At 29.2% G+C, this 19,471-nt stretch overlaps 1 protein-coding gene and 1 long non-coding RNA gene across 2 annotated transcripts; both read right to left on the bottom strand.

The window, feature by feature from the left end:
* Window positions 1-6,143: 6,143 nt before the first annotated feature.
* On the bottom strand, window positions 6,144-7,143 carry LOC113787648 (uncharacterized). The gene is made up of 2 exons (XR_003474169.2): window positions 6,719-7,143; window positions 6,144-6,603 (listed from the first exon to the last, which is right to left on the bottom strand). It is a non-coding gene; the product is annotated as an uncharacterized lncRNA (long non-coding RNA).
* A 1,679-nt stretch (window positions 7,144-8,822) lies between these two features.
* On the bottom strand, window positions 8,823-14,405 carry LOC101489885 (phosphatidylinositol 4-phosphate 5-kinase 4-like). The gene is made up of 8 exons (XM_004510979.4): window positions 12,722-14,405; window positions 11,934-12,101; window positions 11,276-11,441; window positions 10,595-10,711; window positions 10,316-10,509; window positions 9,909-10,048; window positions 9,757-9,832; window positions 8,823-9,380 (listed from the first exon to the last, which is right to left on the bottom strand). Exons 1-8 carry the CDS (start codon window positions 13,837-13,839, stop codon window positions 9,095-9,097), a joined length of 2,265 nt encoding a protein of 754 aa, XP_004511036.1. The 5' UTR covers window positions 13,840-14,405; the 3' UTR covers window positions 8,823-9,094.
* Window positions 14,406-19,471: the final 5,066 nt, after the last annotated feature.

Below are 19,471 nucleotides of genomic sequence, written 5' to 3'. Positions count from 1 at the left end.
TGTCAAAACCTCCAATCTTAGTGCCTCATATTCCTGGGAAGCCGCTTATTATGTATCTGACAGTACTTGACGAGTCAATGGGTTGTGTACTGGGGCAGCATGACGAATCTGGTAAGAAAGAGCATGTTATTTATTATTTGAGCAAAAAATTCACCATCTGCAAAACAAGATATTCATTGCTTGAACGAACATGTTGCGCATTAGCATGGGCTGCTCGTCGGTTGAGGCAATACATGTTATGTCATACAACTTGGTTGGTGTCTAAAATGGACCCAATTAAGTATATCTTTGAGAAACCTGCTCTTACTAGAAGGATTGCCCGTTGGCAGATGTTGTTATCAAAATACGATTTGGTATATGTTACACAAAAAGCTATAAAAGGAAGTGCCCTAACAGAGTTTTTGGCCCAACAACCTGTAAAATATTATCAATCAATGCAGTTTGAATTCTCCAATGAAGGCATCATGACTTTATTTGAAGAGAATGAATCACTTGATAAAGAAGAATGGACGTTGGTATTTGATGGTGCTTCTAACGCGTTAAGTCATGGAATTGGAGCAATTTTGATATCTCCAGAGAACCAGTTCACTCCATTTACGGCTAGATTGTGTTTTGATTGCACAAACAATATTGCAGAATATGAGGCATGTGTCATGGGCATTAAAGCAACCATTGAGTCAAAGATAAAAGTTCTTGAGGTATATGGAGACTCATCTTTGGTTATCTATCAAACAAAAGGAGAGTTGGAAACTCGAGATTCCAAATTGATTATGTATGATACACATATCAAAAAATTGGTAGAAAACTTCGAGCATATCACTTTTCACCATATTCCTTGAGAAGAAAACCAACTGGCTGATGCATTGGCCACATTGTCATCAATGTTCAAAATAAGCGTCGGTCAGGATGTGCCGGTCATAAAAATTCAACAAAAGGATAAGTTAGCATATTGCTTATCGATAGAAGAAGAGCTTGATAGCAAACCATGGTTTTATGATATCAAATCCTATGTTAAAAAGGTTCACGAAGGTTCTTTTGGAACTCATGCAAATGGACACGCAATGGCAAGAAAAATCTTAAGGGCTGTCTATTATTGGTTGGCTATGGAATCTGATTGCTTTAGTTACGTAAAGAAATGTCATAAATCTCAAATATATGCTGATAAAGTACATATATCGTCCACCTATTTGAATGTTTTAACATCACCATGGCCGTTTTCAATGTGCGGGATTGATGTTGTTGGACTCATCGAGCCAAAAGCTTCCAATGGTCACCAGTTTATCCTGGTAGCTATTGATTATTTCACAAAATGGGTTGAAGCCGCTTCGTATGCCAATGTGATGAGAAGTGTGGTTGTCAAATTCATCAAAAGAGAATTGATTTGTCGATATGGCTTACCAAATAAGATAATCACTAACAATGCGACCCATCTGAATAATAAAATGATGAAGGAGTTGTGTGATAGTTTCAAAATTCAGCACCATAATTCTTCGTCATATCGTCCAAAAATGAATGGGGTTGTAGAAGCAGAAAATAAAAATATTAAGAAAATCATACAAAATATGGTGGAGACATATAAGGATTGGCATGAAATGCTTCCCTTTGCATTACATGGCTATAGAACCTCTGTTTGTACCTCAACAGGAGCAAATCCTTTCTCATTGGTGTATGGAATGGAAGCGGTACTTCCCATTGAAGTTGAAATTCCCTTGATCAGAGTCTTGATGGAAACAAAAGTGGAAGATGCTGAGTGGGTTCAATCACAATTTGACCAATTAAATCTCATAGAAGAAAAAAGAATGGTAGCTCTATGTCACAACCAGCTATATCAAAAAAGACTTAAAAATGTATACGACAAAAAAAGTTCATCCTCGAGAGTTTCAAGAAGGGGACTTGGTGTTAAAGAAAATATTGCCCATAAAAAAAGATTCTCGTGTAAAATGGACCCCAAATTACAAAGGACCATATGTTGTGAAAAAAACTTTCTCTGGGGGAGCTCTAATACTCGCAGAAATGGATGGAGGTGACCTTCCACTTCCAGTAAATTCAGATACAGTCAAAAAATATTATGCTTAGAAAAAATGATGATCGAAAACATGGGTTGGCTAGGTTGAAAACCTGAAAAGGTGACCTAGGCAAAAATTAGAGCATCCTGATGGATTGGAAACTTGAAAGAGCGGTCCATGCAAAAGTCAGGGATAAAAAATCAAGCGTTTTAAATTGGGGCCATTATTATTCTTGGAAGCTGATTATTAGGATTCCTAAATTAGAAGAATGACCAGCGTTTGTTATGTCTCCACCTAAATTAAGCATACTCGTCCCCACATTGTAACCCCTACCTCAATTGTTTTGCTTTTGATGTAACGAATGTACATTTTTCAATATTGTCATTCAATGTTGTACATTACACTCTTTATGTACCAATCCAGTTTCATTATTGATTGTTCGATTGTTTCAAAATTTTATTTTATGATAATAAATGTTGGAATTAAAAATATGTGAAAATATAAAAGTATTTTAAATATTTTGACACTTGAAAAATATATACATGGGAACTCGTTTGATTCTCAAGATATATGAGTGTGTGAAAAATAAAAAGGAGGGTAATCATTTTAAACAATGGATTTTGCTTCACCTCGAAAAAGCGGTCACACGAGACATAGATGAGTCGTCATGCAAAAAATGGTTGTTATCTTCATTCATTGAATCTTGGGACGTAAAAGAGCATAAGGATCGGGGAATCAAAGTAATGAATAAAATTTGGTCTATAGTACATGACACACATAAATCATGCATAATTTACTCATACTTAGATGATCCATGCATCTTCATTGACACTTTACCTATACTCGATGCATACGCATGAATCATTCATATCTTATCGTTCGAATTGCAAGTATCATATACATATTCTCCCTCTTTATCTACCTTCAAGATTGGACCAATTACGATCTATACATCGGTAAACAATCAGAAGACGGCCGCTTTCATTTCTATAGATCTACGCATCAGTAATCAATCCGAAGACGATCATTTTTGTTTCTATAGATCTACGCATCGGTAACCAATTCGAAGACGATAATTTTTAATTTCTATAGATCTACGCATCTGTAACCAATCCGAAAACGATCATTTTTAATTTCTATAGATCTACGCATCGGTAACTAATCTAAAGACGATCTTTTTTAATTTCTATAGATCTACACATCGGTAAGCTATCCGAAGACAATCACCTTCATTTCTGTCGATCTACGCATCGGTAACCAATCCGAATACGGTCATTTTTATTTCTGTCGATCTACGCATTGGTAACTAATCCGAAGACGATCATTTTGCATATCTCAATTTTTTATTTTTTTGCATCATTTCCACTTTAACATTTCAAGGGCACTTTAATACATGTGTTTGTTATTGGACAAAATTTAGGTCCTTATATTTACTTATCTTTTACCAGATAACATGAAAACGAATACCATTTTTATTCATATTTTTCAAGTAAAAAATAATTATATAGGGGCAACTGTAGTACACTAATTTTGTCCAATTTATTAAAAATAAATCAAAAAGGAAAATATATTTTAAAAAAAGAAATAAATATAATTACAATAAGTAGGATCATCAATTTACAATGCCAAATCAAGTTACAATTTTAAATTACAATTACAATCAAATTGCAACCAAAAATAAAAACAAATTAAATTACAATAAGAATTAGGTCAAACTATTTCAAATTAAGCCAGCTTGCTTTGGCTCTGTTTTGTTGTTGTTGCTGCCTTTCTGTTTCTGATGCAGTGTCATGGTTGAGGAACTAGCATTTGCTTAGTAACTAATTAGAGAAATATAAAAACATAATTTATAAGTCATTTTTTGTACACATTATGCAGAAAAAGAGACAAATTTTTTAGTTAAAAAAAAAAAAAGAAACTAAAGGACAAATAAAAGCTCAACAATGAACATATCAAAACAAATAAGCTAAAACTATGAAGGCATCAGAGGTGTAGAAAAATGCAGTTGATGAGCAAAGAAAACGAAACATCAAACAAGGAACTAGAAAGCTCAAACTCAAATAGATGCACAGCGAAGAAAACAACTAAACATATAAAAAACTCTATAAATACACCTTATCAAATTTTAAAATGGAGAGGGATCTAAGATTAACTCTACTAAAAAAAACACACATACAAAGAAGGAGAAGAGGAAGAAATCAGATATATCAGTAACAAACAACAAATAGAAATCGCAAAGGTACTTTTTTTACAATAAATCTATTTTTTTCATCTTCACCATACAACTACTATTTTGTTTAAAAAAAATGTAGTTTTTTATTCGTAAGAGTAAAGACTGATGTTATCCTAGTCGTCGCCGTTATCGCTGCTCATCGTGGTCGCTGCTCGATGTGGTCGTTGCTCGCCGGTGTCGCTGCTCGCCGTTTCTTCGTCCTTCTTTGTTTTCGCTTCTTTTTGTTCGTCGCCTAGCCACTGAGTTGTTCTGAATTTTGTGGCAGTCTCCCTTAATGTGGCCGCATTCCTTAAGTTGAAATTAGGGTTTCAGATTCATGCTTCAACCTTCTTTTGTTAAGTTGGGTTTGGACTCTACTCCAATTTTATTTTTAAGTTAAGTTGGGCCCAAACAAAAAAAACAAAGATCTTGTTCAAACTCAGTCCTTTTAAATTTTTTTATTTTATTTTATTTATTTATTTATTCATTCATTCATTTCTTTATTTTAATGAAATAATCTAAAATCGACTTATTTATTAGATGTGACTCTTTTTAATCTTTGAGTTGTTAGGACACAAGTGGTACAACATGATAATTCTAAAACTCTCTTTATTTATTTATTTATTTATTTATTTATTTTATTTTATTTATTTTATTCTATTTATTTATTTATTCATTTATTTATTTATTTATTCATTTATTTATTTTAATGAACTAATCTCAAATCGACTTATTTATTAGATGTAACTCTTTTTTATCTTTGAGTTGTTAAAACACAAGTTGTACTACTTGGCGGTTTTAAAACCCAATTTAAAAATCCAGAATAATAAAAAAAAATTAGAGGATTAAATTAGATGTGACATCTTCTTTATTCCTTAAGTTTTGGGGCACAGGTTGTACAACTTGATCGTATTAAAACTCATATTTTAAAATACTTATTCAAATAAAACTCTTTTATTTTTCTATTTTGTCAAAAACATTTTTTTATCACAAGACAATTTTTTTTTAAAACACACTCCACACATCCGCATTTTTTTAAGAACTACGTAGCTTTGATTTCTCCATTGCACCGGGAGATACGTAGGAGCAAGATCGCATTCTTGTCAAGCGCATTAATAAATTTTTTTTTCCGTCTTTTATTTCTTAAGCACACATTTATTCCAAAATCATATTTTTTAAAAATTAATAATAATTGTTATTCATATTTAATAATAATGAGGAATAAATATATTTAAGTTAATATTAATCTTGCACAATTAATTATAGGTAACCGCATTTTAACGGATGTCGTAGGGTGCTAATACCTTCCCTACGCATAATCGACTTATGAACTCAAATTTGGTTTCAAATACCATTTTTTTTCTCTATTTTAAGGGTTTCCCAATATTTTCCCTATTTTAAAATAAATTTTGGTGGCGACTCCATTGAATTCAAGAAACACTCGAAATTTTAGGCCACGACAATTATCTCTAACTTACTTATAATTTATGCTATCTTAAAATAGATAATCATTAATGTAAATCTTTGTCTACTAACTTGAGCTACACACTTAACAAATATAGTTAGATGATAATTGTTCTTTATTTGTTTGTTTCTGTTATCATCAAAATAACAACAAGATGATTATAGCTAAAACCACTTTTGCACTAACAATTTTTTTTTTTTATAATTACAAATAACTAAATAATTTTCTTTCACAAAAAAAAAAAATTAAAAGAATGCTCTCTCTAAATGCAGTACTAAAAAATTGTTTGACTTAATAATCATTTGATCGTATAAAAGAAAATTTATAAATCAATATTCTAGGATTCTTGCTGAACATGATAAACATGATTCTTTAAGAATTTCAAACTTATTAAATTATTTTATTTTTTATACACATGAAGGTAAAATCAAAAGGAAATGCACAAAGACTTAAAGAAGCATAGAGATAAACACACAAATACATAATTATAAATTTGACAAGACTTTCCAAAAAGAATTAACATATTCTTAGGATGCCTTTGGATTATTATGAAGTCTATTATTAATAGTTCACAATTCTTAGGATGTAAAGCATTTGAATTATTTTTCTTCTCATGATGTTAAGCCTAATGGAACAGACCATATTTTAAGCCTCTCAAAACAAGGGTGAATTGCAAGACTTTTTCATAAATGCAAGTGCTATGCAAAATGACACTCAAATGCAGATGCAACAAACAGATGTAGATCAAATGCATATGATCTTCAATCAATAATCGTGGACCTCCAATTGATCCAGTGTATTCATGCATATCTCTACCCGTAGATGACCTCGATATGGAATGAACATACATGCACATGGAAAAAGCTTATCATATTCAGCTTGTAAAGTCCGTTGTATATAGTAGGAAAATGTTGCATGATCTATGCTTGAAGCAACAACAACAACAAAAGATTCAAAGTTAATTATAAATAATGTTCCAAAAGAATTTAACTAATATTATAAAAAAACATATGAATTAAATTAACTCTTAATTACCTGATGCAAGGACAAGGAACCAACTAATTGTTTCGTTTTGGATTTGCTAGCATCTCCTAGCTGACTATACAAAAAAGCAAGAGCAACAATACCCCATGCATACTCTCGGACACTACTTAAGTCTCTAAAGTACTAAGTGTACATAACGTTGAAGTACGTTTCACTTTTATTGATGAATATAGTAGTAACCACAAGATAGAGAAGATAACATGTGATGGGGATAAACAATTCTCCCTCTCAAATTATTAATTATACAATAGGCCTTGAAATCTTTGGTGGTCTAACTTAGGCTGATTTTTGGTCCCAAGATATGAGGTTCATATTTTTTTGGTCAACATGAGGTTCATGTATGAATGCTTATCCATTTAGTCCTTTATTAATGGATGAGTGCTTATCCTTCCCTTGATTTTGTCTATCCACTTTCAAATACATGGTCGATTTTATACATTATTGAAAACTAGAATTCGACAATGTATTTATACTATTGAAAATTAAAATATGATAAAAAAAAAAGTTGAAATATTGGAGATTGGATGGAGTTAGTTGAAATTTTGAATTTATGTATAGTGTGGTCTGCCCATCTGACTCACCGATTAAATGAGGTGAATAAGTTGACCTAAAAGAGCATTTGTTTAATTTTTTTTTTTTAACTTAAATTTTTCTTCTATTTCTACAAAACAACTCATCACGAATATTTATGTATTTTTTATAGAGTAATGATAATATTTAGATTGTTGGATGATGATTGAAGATGTTGAAATGATATTTTTATTTATTTAAGATTTAACATGTTCTCTTAATGTTTCATATTGTTTCTTGCAAATGTTAAATTGAAAAATTATATACCAAGTTACTTGGAGTAAAATTAATAGTATTTATAATTGCTTTTACAGTTTTTTTTTTTTTTGTAAATTTATTAATTAATTTTTATTATTTTATTTTTGATATGCCAGTCGACCCATTCATTCACTTTTAAGAACGTGCAAGATAAAAATTTCTGTCAACTATCAATATTGGTCGTAAGATACAGCGGGTTGCTCCATTTTGCTAACTAATTATGTTAGCATGACATGAGTATCTTCATTAAAGAATGGATGGTCTATATAGATCATAAATAATTCTATTCTACTAAAAAAAATCTATATAAGAAAAGAATAGGTTCATGTATGCAAAAAAGATCAAGGAATTTTGTCTCTTGAGCTCCCTTTAATCAATTCATGCAAAAAAAAAAAAAACCACAAATAATCTTGTTCATTGCACTTCATCTATTTACAAAACATCAAGATGTGCATAGCTCCCCATTAACTTTAAAGTTCTTTGTTGGTTTTTTCACTCAATCTATTCAAACATTGCAATATTCTCATACACATGAAACTGTTGTTTGGAAGAACTATCAAATTCAAAGGAATAATGATGGAACAACAACACCTAAAAAGATTCTAAGGGTATGTTTGGGTAGACAATTTTAGAGGAAATTAGGGTTTATTTCCTTTTTTCAAATTAAAAAACTATAAATTATTTTTAAAAATAAATTATTTTTGGAATATTATATGATCGTCAGTAGTGTTATTTTCTAAACTATTTTAAATCTTAAATATATATCGAAATAAAAAAATGGTCTTCCAAAATCTCCTGCTACAAAACTCTCACTCAAACATATCCTAAGAGAGACCACCATAGTAGGCATTTCAACGAAAGGTGAGAAAACAAACATTTCAATGAAAGTTTGACAAACATAATTTTAAAACAATTTGATTAAAATTAAGTTTGAAGTAAATTATTTATGTTTGAATATTTCTTTTTATATAGGTTATGGTAACAAATACTTAGTTAAGAAAACAAAAAACAAAATAATTTTAATTTTAAATTTTTCTTTCAATTAATACTAAAAAATTAAATGCACAACTTCTAAAATTTATTTCCTTTTTTGTCTATTTAAAAGAGTCTGTTAACATTTCTCTTTACTTAAAACAAGTTTAATCTAAAACTTAATATAATATTTATAAAAAAATGAACTCACAATTTTTTACAACTTGCCATACCATATCCCATTAGAACATGATAAAGATGATTAATACTTTAAGTGTACATAAAAAATAGTCGATACTCTCAAGTCTCATCAACCTCATATGTACAAAATGAATAAATTCCAATGTTGTTTACCCTTTTTTCTTTTGATTCATTTACAATTGAAAAAAGGCTTTAGTAACTCTCAACATCTAACACTACAACATACATTAGCTGTGACTAAAATAAAATTAACAAACTATAGGGAGGGAAAATTAAACAAACTTAAGAATTGTGTAACATGTGAATCACAAAAACCCTCCAACTAATATTCATTGATAACCATTTTAATGAAAACTAATCCCTCACTCAAGTGTCCTCTACAAAAACTCTGAAGATGAACTCGCGAAACCGTCTTGAGTATAGTCTTGGATCAACGGCTGAGATTGTGGTTGCATCATATTGAAATGCTTTATAAGCATGCTCAAGCTTTTTACTAATGTCATAGTCTTGTAATATGTCTATTATACCGAAAAATATGATAATTTCGTATATCTCCCCCGTTGGTTCTCCAACCAGTTGAGGAGCGTCACAAACACTTCTTCGTGTAGCCGATTCGGCTCGCGCTGGCATGTTAATGCCTAATTGAATCCACCTGAAAAATGAAACAAAATGCATATGTTTTAAAAAAATGTAACTATTTATTTACTATAGATGTGTATATGATAGTGAAAGTTTTTTAGTATTGGTGAAAGATCATTGTCTATGCAGATTTTAGTAGTGAAAGAAAAGAGTTGAGAAAATGTGAAGTAAAAGTATAAACAATGAATTCAAAAGCAATGCATGACTTAGTGGAAATTAAAATGTCACATCAGATTAAATAGGATTGATATGTTTATGTTTAATCAGTAAAATAGTAACTGCAAAACAACTGAATTGGATTAATGCTGATTTAGTTACAAGTTAGCTATCAAAACTAAGAGTTATAGAAAAATTTGAAACTTTTGCTATTATGAGTTGATAGACTATACCGACTAGGATCGACTACGATATGATCCATATCGACTCCAGAAAGACGAGGCGCTCCATCGTCAGAGTTAAAATTACCTGCAATATATGTAATGATTTCAGAAAGAAAATTCATGTAAAAAACTAAGAAAATCCATCTAAGACAGGACATAACCAGTTGGAGTTTGAGCGCCAGAACTGCGAGCAGGTGTACCGGCTTCGCTACATGATATTCCTCGAAAATGAAGGCCAACCAACATACTGTAATCCATAATTCTCTCCTGTTCAAGAAAGTCACAGTCCCTATTCACTTGCCTGAATGAAGAAAAGTTAGAAAAATATCAATTGTGCTTAATATAGTGCAATGTCCTACATGATACATGAAAATGGACGTTATGTAGTAAAAATTTCATTGCGTCTTGGCTGTTGGATGAAGATCAAATGGTTTATATTCTGAGTTTTTAATTAAACTTGATTCGGTGAAGTCAGAATACAAACTATCTGATCTGCATCCAACTGGTAAGATAGTTACTGCAGGAACTCTTGACTGCACAAATGAGACAACAGGTGATTTATAAGTACCTGGAGAATTCTTGAAACCAAGACTTTCGCAACCGGAATATATAATTTAGATCCAAGTCCTTAAGTGTTGTTGTAGGCTCTATTTCATCCTCAGATTTATCAGTTGTACGACCAAACGTTGAACCTTTCAAGTCAAAACGCCTATGGATGGCGTATTGCGAACAAAATAGATTTCCCATGATGACGAATCGAACCTGAAGTTTATCAAATGCAGTTAATTATGATAAGTTCTTTTGTCAAAGTAGAAGTTTATAGATAAAAAAAAAAACACAGCATTACCTTCTTCTGTGAAGCTCCTGGTAGTTTAACACAATGAAGGCCAAAGAACTTTGTGACTAAAGTGTTCTCGAATGCGCGAACGTGTTTGTAGTAACCAGGAAGCATTCTCAAGAAAACCTGCAATCATTTTAGACAGTTCAAACTGAAATATCATTCAGTACATAAATTAAATGACATCTATAATGAAGCTCTACAACTTAAAACTTGAAAAAGGATAATGCTCTTCGGTATGAACCTATCTTTTATGTTGAAGATATCTGTCATGCTCAAAAAATGTACCGACAACCTTGGTAGAGAGTGCAGTTCCTACCTCTCATACTCGTCGGTAACTTGTTTCAATACTACTATTAGTATGGCATATATCTTCAACAAGAAAGGTAGGTTTATACCAAAGAACATTATCCTTTTTAGGTTCGTACCAAAGCGCATTATCATGTCAAAATAGACCTATTGCAATGACAACCAAGAAAACTTGAAAATGATTTGAAACTAATTCAAAACCTTATAATGTGAGAAGTTAACAATAATAAACACATAAAATATACAGTGCTGTAATTTAGTAATGTGCAGATTCATTGCACTAAGTTTGGAAAACTTGGGATTATTGGTGAAACTTTCTAATTAGAAAACCTCAAGGCTTAATGGCTTTAGTTATATTTGGCCAACTAAGAGGGAACTCACTTTTACTTCTGATTTCTTCATGGTCTTTATCATGTAGCGGTCATCGTTTGTCAAATAAAAAAAGCTTCCACTTTTTCCAGGGGATGAGAGTTCTCGAAGGGCGTCGTTCCCACATAATGATAGCATGTAATCAGCTGGATCTACTTTGAACAATTTTCTTAGAGCCCTGCAAGCAAATTTAAATCCAATAAACCATTATTAGGATCAGTCATCAGTGAATTTGGAATATTAAGCAAATAAAGTACTAATAGTCAAGAGTCTTTGTGATATAATAAGGTCATGAAACAATTTCAGCATCAATAACCAAGAGTCTCATTGTTATTCCTATAGATGATCTTGTAAATGTTATCACTCATATTCTAGAGAAATAAGGTTGTTAAACTCGAAAGTGTGCGTAGACTCGTGGAGGGGTTAAAAGAAAGGTTATAAATTCAAAAGAGCATACTCAACAACTTATTGCATGTTTAGATTTACGGTGAATATGGAAGAATCATTGTTTGGTAAAAACTAAAAACTACTTTGAAGATAAGCTTCAATAAAATCACTGTGCCACCGTGATTTGACTAAACTGATCGCTAATCCAAACGTTCACTTAGTAGATTCTGATACAAAACATGGTAGATTTAATTAACAAAAACAATTTAGCACAAAAGCTTACCTGAACACTACTGGACAATAGTCCTTCCATCTGAACTCGCAAGACGGGTGAGGCGGCGTGTGCTTGGATCCTTCTGGTGGAAATTTAGTCCATACTTTTTCTTTTGGATCAAATGCAGAAGACTTCAAATCAAGAGATGTACTTGGAGCAGGTCTTCCAACAGCATGTCTGTGCTATGGCACAAGAAATTAATAAAGTTGCAATTAAAATTAGAATCAAGGAAGGAAATTTAATTTAATTTTCCAGAATGCCTCATTCATCATTAAACCATAACATGGTATAAAATAAGCCAAATCCTCATCATAGAAGATACAATCTATCAGTATATATCACTTAAAATGAAAGGCAAAACTACAAAAGACAAGGCTAAATATTACAGTGGATGAGAGAATAAATTACAAATAATAAACCAGCATTTTGGTATTGAAATTGTAAAGATCGTGTAATTTAGCCCCTCAATCGAAATATTTCTTCGGTAAATAACCATCAAAACCAATGAAAGACTTTCATATTGACTTGAATAATCTTTTGCCGTATCAAGACAAGCATAAAACCTTCAAAATTATGATGCTAATTATGGAAGAAAAAAATGATTAAATTGAATGATATTTTTCAGTTTAAGAATTGCTATTTCATAAATCTGAAGGACTAATTTGACTGACCCTTACAATTTGAAAGACTAAAACACTAATTTACACAAAAATTAAAAAGCTTCATAAACATGAAAAATGAAAGTAAATAAATCACAACAAAAGTAAAAAAAAAAGAAAAAATACTATGATCAGTACCTGATACCTAGCTGCAAATTAAGCATGAGTTCATAATTCTTATGCCCTTTAGATATAGTCTCTCCTTGTCTCTTAGGAGCCTTTAATCTCAATTTTGGAGCTCTAGGAGCAAAATTATCAATCTGAGGACTTCTTGATCCATCATAACTAGCATAAGAACCATCTTCAGAACTATAATTACTAACCCTTTCATCCCCTGACATCCACTTAGGCCTTCCATTAACATCAGTACCTTTCTTAGATATTGACTGTTTATTATTACCTTCCTCAAAACCAACCATGTTCAAATTCTTCTGTGATGGAAAAATTGAAACTTTCTCACAACCACAAACAACACAATCATTCAATTCAACATTGAAAATCTCCATAGGATCCCAATCACAATGAGCATCATCATCATCACCACCATCACCATCACAAGGGTGATAAGTCCCACTTTGTTCCTCTGAATCTTTACTCCAAACACCAACATAGAAACTACCATCACACCACCTAAATGTACCATCACCTTTAGGAAAACCATCTTCCCAACAACCATCATAACTATTTCCATTATTCCACATCAAAGTACCATTCCCATTAAACAAACCATTCCTCCATTGACCAATGTAATGATTCCCATTGCTCCATTGATACCTACCATGCCCATTTTGCAACCCTTTTCTCCACTCTCCATCATAAAAATCACCATTTTGATAACTTTGTGTACCTTCACCATTTCTCATATCACTAACCCAACAACCTTTATATGTATCACCACATGAACCAATGTAAGTTCCTTTACCATCCATGTAACCATTCTTGAAATCACCTTCATAGGTAGCACCACTTGGCCAACTAAACCTACCTTTACCTATGATATTACCTTTTTGCCATTCACCAACATACATACAACCATCTGTCCATAGATACTTACCTTGACCATTTGGATAATTGTTGAGGAATTGACCTGTGTAGAAATCACCATTGGAGAGAATCTTCTCAACATGGTAAACATCATCATCAACATGGGCAACAGACATTGGTGTGAAGATGCTGTTTGCCCTTTTCTTTGGACCAGCTGATTTTCTAACTGCTGCTTCCCAAACCTTCACAATGCTGCTAAACTCTTTGTTCATTGATTCTTCTATGAAAAAAGATTTTAACTTTTCTCACAACCACACACAACCCTTTCAACCCTTTTTGGCTATTCACCTTCATCACCCATTATTGATTCCAACATGAAGATTAAAATAGCCTTCAATGCTGAAAGCATTTATGGAGCAAAATAAAGAAGAAGAGAAGAAACAAACAAAATGAGAATGAAAATGAAAAAAATGATTCAAACCCAAAAGACAAGTTTGTAACTTTTCCTCAAATTTTGGTTCTTTATTTGGTTTTGTATAATGGGTTGTGTTCAGATTTTTCAAAGAAAATTGGTGCTGTTAGATTTTGACAGGGAAAGCAGAAAAAGGTTGGTTTGAACCAGTAACTGGCTTTTGTTTTTTGTTTTTAGTTTTCTTGTCTTGTTTTTTTGGTAATTTTTTAAATCTTGCTTTTATTTTCTTTCTTTTTTTATTCTCTTTCTTTAATTTTTCAGTTTTTGTTTGTTATCTTTCTTTAGTTAGTTTGAGACAAAGAGATTCAACTCATCATTCTATTGATTCCGAATTTGGCTCCTAAAAGTAATACCAAACAAGACAATTGGAAGAATGAAATTGTGGTGAAGAGGTTGTCAATGCCATTTATAGCAAACTAAATATTGTCCTAATTTTAGTTTTATCCTTTTGTTTTTCACATAATTTTGATTTTAAATTGACACGAAGAAGAATCAAGTTGCATTTATTCACTAATATTGTATCAGATACATATTTTTTAAAATTAACTATTAAATTGAAAATTAATATCATATAAATTATAACTATAAACTTAGACATTAATTTATAATCATTAATTATATTATCAAAATGTGTTAAAATTACAATTACAATATTGACATTAATCTTAATGATAGAGAAAACGATTAAAAATTAACATAAAATTTATAAATGTGATATATAATATTCATTTTTAATTGAACAGTTGATTTAAAAAAATATTTATATATTTGACATAATATTATTAAATAGTGTAACTATTGAGTGCAATTTAATCACTCCATTGGATATTTATTTAATTGTTTTGTCCCACGTTACCAACAACACTTCGTTTTATATACTAGACTAGATAGTATTAATTGGCTTTGGCATTTTCATGCCTAGTAGAGCCAAAATACTTATTAAAAAGTGTTTCTTTTTTTCGCAATAAAGAAGTGTTTCTTTATGTCATGCAAGTCATAACTCAATTTCATTTAAAAACAAAAAAAAAAAAAAAAAAAAAAACTTCTACGGGCATAAACTTTTCAAGATTGAATGATATTTGTCAAGAAACAGTCAAAAAATTCGTTAATCAAGAAGTTTGGTCAATACAATTATTAATGTTTATACATTTAACTTTTTTTTAATTTTTCTATTTTTACTTAAAACGTGAAATTGATTTTTTATTTTAAAATTAAAGAATTATAGTCTATTTCTAAAACATTTAATTAAAAAATTATGATTTAACATATTTTAAATAATGTGCGATATGATAGAATCAGATTGAATGATTAATACTAATAACATTGTAATAAAAAAAAATTAGTTTTAACTTCTGAAGTTATTTTTGTTTATAATTTAATTAGTAATATATAAATAATTCATGCATTTAGATGGTTCTACGTCACGAGATTGTATGTCACCTCTTTTAAAGTATGTTAAATCACTATTTTTTTTTTTAGTTAAAAAATAGGAAGGAAATACCAAAACTATCAAATTTTAAAATAGAAGATAAAAAATGCAATTAAACCTTTAATTTTTTTTTTTTTTTGTGATTTCATCGTCTTTCTGTACACTGTGTTTGTTCATCATTTTTGTTTGACGTTTTAGTTTCATTGTTTATTGTAGGATTCTTTATTTCAAATTGATAGATCAAATACAAATTTAATCAATAATATTTGTAGAGTTTGTCACTTTTATAGATATTTTATCATTTTATATTATAAATCTAAGTGTTGTGAGTTTTTCGTATATTCATCATTTTTGCATATTAATTTGGGTGCTATTTATTGTTCTTTTCCAAATATTTCCCTTATTAATTGTATCAATTTGGTTTAGAAGATGAAAAATCACACTAAATTCATTTTATACAAAAATAATAATTTACTAATAATCACACACAAAATATACATATTAATTATATTTTTAGTTTTTTTAATATACGTAAAATATAAAATGAATATTTATAAAAAAAAAAGGACGAAAGTAGTATTATCTTTTTTACATATATTAAAAAATTAAATGATAAATTTAATAAGTCAATTTTATTTGTCTATCTATATATATATAATGTTCCTAAAATATGTGTATAGATATTTTTAATTTAAACTTTTCATTTTTCAAAATATATTAATATATATTAAGTAATATATATATATACAAATTTTTTACAATTTAATCCAAATAAAAAAAGAGATAGTATGCTTTAAAAAAAAAAAAAACAAATGCATCTATATTTTAAAAAGATAAATCATAATATTTAAGAAACACCTTTTTCGCAAAAAGTAGTACTTGTAATTGGGGGCATGGTGTACTTTAAGAAAAAAATTAATTAATGGAGGTAGCTGAAATTCATGATTACCATGTATGTAGAGAAAAGGGGTCCAGATTAAATTACTACAAATATTATACGGGAATATGTTTAAGCTGGTCGACTAATTATTGTTCTTTTCCATTATAGCAAAAAAATAGTTTATCACAAAAGAGATACCCACTGCCACGATCAGTGATTTATTTAAACATTTAACATATATTAGAAAAAATATAAATAAAAAAAAAAAAAAATAGTATTTTGTAAAATACTATTTATTAATTATTGATGTATTTATCATTACTATTAATAGAAAGTGAAATATAATTAAGAATGTTGTATGTAGTATAAATTAGTTGATGTAATTAAAAAAATAATTAAATATATATTTAGTCCTGTAAATATATTAGGTTTTTATTTTAGTTCTTGTAAGTATTTTTGTTTGGATTTAATCCTTGTAAAATAAAAAACGATTGATTTTGGTTCTTAACATCAAATTATCATTAAAAGAAAGATGATTTTTTAAAAAACTCATAAACTCCTCTTTTAATTTTTATTCATATTTTATCTGTAAAATAATACTAATTATTAAATTATAAATAAATAAATAAATTTATTAATTAATCATATAAAATATTTTAATTTTTAATATATCATAAAAGATTATGCGCTGATATGCATTTATAGGACCGTATGTTATGGCGGTTTGTCACCTCTTTTTTTATAAGGATCAAAACATTGTCTCTAATTTTATAAGTACTAAATAAAATAAAATAAACTTATATGTATTAAAATTAAAAAATGATATATTTATAAAAATTAAAGACATATTTAAACTTTAAAAAATAATTAATATTACAAAATATTTTCTTTTTATAAATGAGTTATTCATAGGATAATTTATTACAAGTATAATCATCAATTGATACTCCATGATATTTTTGGAAAACTTAGAATTAAAAGAAGTTTCAATTTTTTCTTTTTTTTTTTGTTAAAGGGGAAAACATGTGAGCCACTATGTGCAGGTGGGACTACCAATAGCATAAATGTACCGAGTAAGAAATTTTCGTGTGAAATTTGGGGCGGTTGTATATCTCTCATTTTGTTTTTTCAAAAGAAAATTAATTATGAAACCAAAGAGGAAATTAATTGCAAAATCAAATCAAATGACGTAGATAAATATTCTCTGTATCATCAACTAGAATAATATTTAATTTAAGAATTAAAAAACTCGATTACAATCCACTCAAAAGAAAGATTGAGTGTAATGACATTTATTAGTAATCAATTTGTACACCGATTAATTAAATTCTTTAAAAGACATGAATAATTGATGTTTTATAATTTAAATATTAAAAAAGATTATTGAAGAAGAGATTGAATATGCATATTAGAAAATGATGCTATCTAAATCATATTGACCATAACGAAAGTAAAATTTAACTATTATGGAAATTTGATGTCCAATTTTAAAGCTCAAAACACTCCATAATGAACCATCTGTAATATAATTAACAAAAAAATATCAAAAAAATATTATAATTCTAGTGTTCAAGGTATAAACAAATTTCACACTTTTTTATCATAAGGATAAGAGGGGATAGTCCTCAACATTGTCAATTAAATTTATTATATTTTCTTTGTTAATTTTTTGTTTATTAGATATCATATAATTGGTGCATTTGTTTCAGCTATTTTTTAGAGTTTAAATGGTATTTGTTTCAGATTATTTTATAAAAAATCATTTCGTTAGAAAAATCATTTTTTGGTTAAGAAATGAAAGGCTAAAAATAATAACTTCTCGCATTTGCGTCTTGCAATAGATGAGATAGAAAATTGAAAAAATACGGAAGTTAACCTATCAACTAGACAAAATGATATCATTATCCCTACTTTTTTTCTTTGTCCGCTTAAATCAATTCATTATTAGTTGTGCTTTCTCTTTCATACCGGCCATTTTTTTTCTTTACACGACATTGTCATTCTCTCGACCACATCAAGGTTTTCTCTTATTTTTTTGGTTGTCTACTATTTATTGTATTTTTATGACTATTCAGGTACATTGATCAACTTGAAATATGTCAACGAAATGGATTAAACTATTAAATTTGGAAGTGCTAAATTTAAAATATTTGAATGTTTGCTACAATAAATTTGACATAGATTATAGGAAGTACAAAGATGATGGATAATGAAAATATATCTCGGTGAATATGAATAATGGAACTTGATGACTATGAATAATAAAACTATAACGAAGATTCATTAAGTGATTTAATATTTTTGCTGAATTAAATATCAATTAGAATGAAAAATAAAAAAATGCAAAAAAATTATGAGAGCGATGAAAGAATTGTTGCAAATTGGTACGTGTATAGGGACTAAAATTTATTTTTATATCCTTTATAGTAATTTTGTAGTATAAAAAATTATTTTTACAAAATTGTATACAAACAGATTAAAAATCATTTACAAAAAATTATTTTTATAATAGTAAACAAACGGCAGTTACAAACTCATTTTTTTTAAAAATCTCTATAAAATAATCTCTAAATTATTTAAAACAAAAATTATTTAAAATGAAAATTATTTTTATTTAAACAATTTAAAGTCATAGAAAGTTTCAGGTGTTAATTGTAAACTTGCTTTTACACAATTTTATTGTGATTTGATTTCGATAAATTCTTATTAAAGTGGAGTACTATTCATACTAAAATGAATTTAATATGTACAATGTATGACACAATTTTGGTAAATTCATTCAAAGTTATGGAATGTAACTTATGTTTCACAACAAAATTTAAGCAAGATATATACATGTGATCAAGTATAAGTGGTAAAGTTGTATAAGAAAACATATCCTAATATACGTGCATGCACATTGTCTCTTTCATCATGAGCTCTTGAACAAGCTTCAACTAAGACAATATGAGCTAATTGATTTGGTCTCGAACCACACTTAATTAGCCAGCTTTCGATTTTAGACAAGGTTAAATAGCCATAATATTAATGGCCCCACAAAAGCTCACTATGGTTGAAATTTAAGGTGACACACAAGTGTCATTTGCTTTCATGTAGGTCATATTAATTGCTACATTGTGACCA

Source organism: Cicer arietinum, chromosome 7, assembly GCF_000331145.2.
Source record: "Cicer arietinum cultivar CDC Frontier isolate Library 1 chromosome 7, Cicar.CDCFrontier_v2.0, whole genome shotgun sequence".
Classification (NCBI taxonomy): domain Eukaryota; kingdom Viridiplantae; phylum Streptophyta; class Magnoliopsida; order Fabales; family Fabaceae; genus Cicer; species Cicer arietinum.
This window is presented reverse-complemented; position numbering and strand designations above follow the sequence as displayed.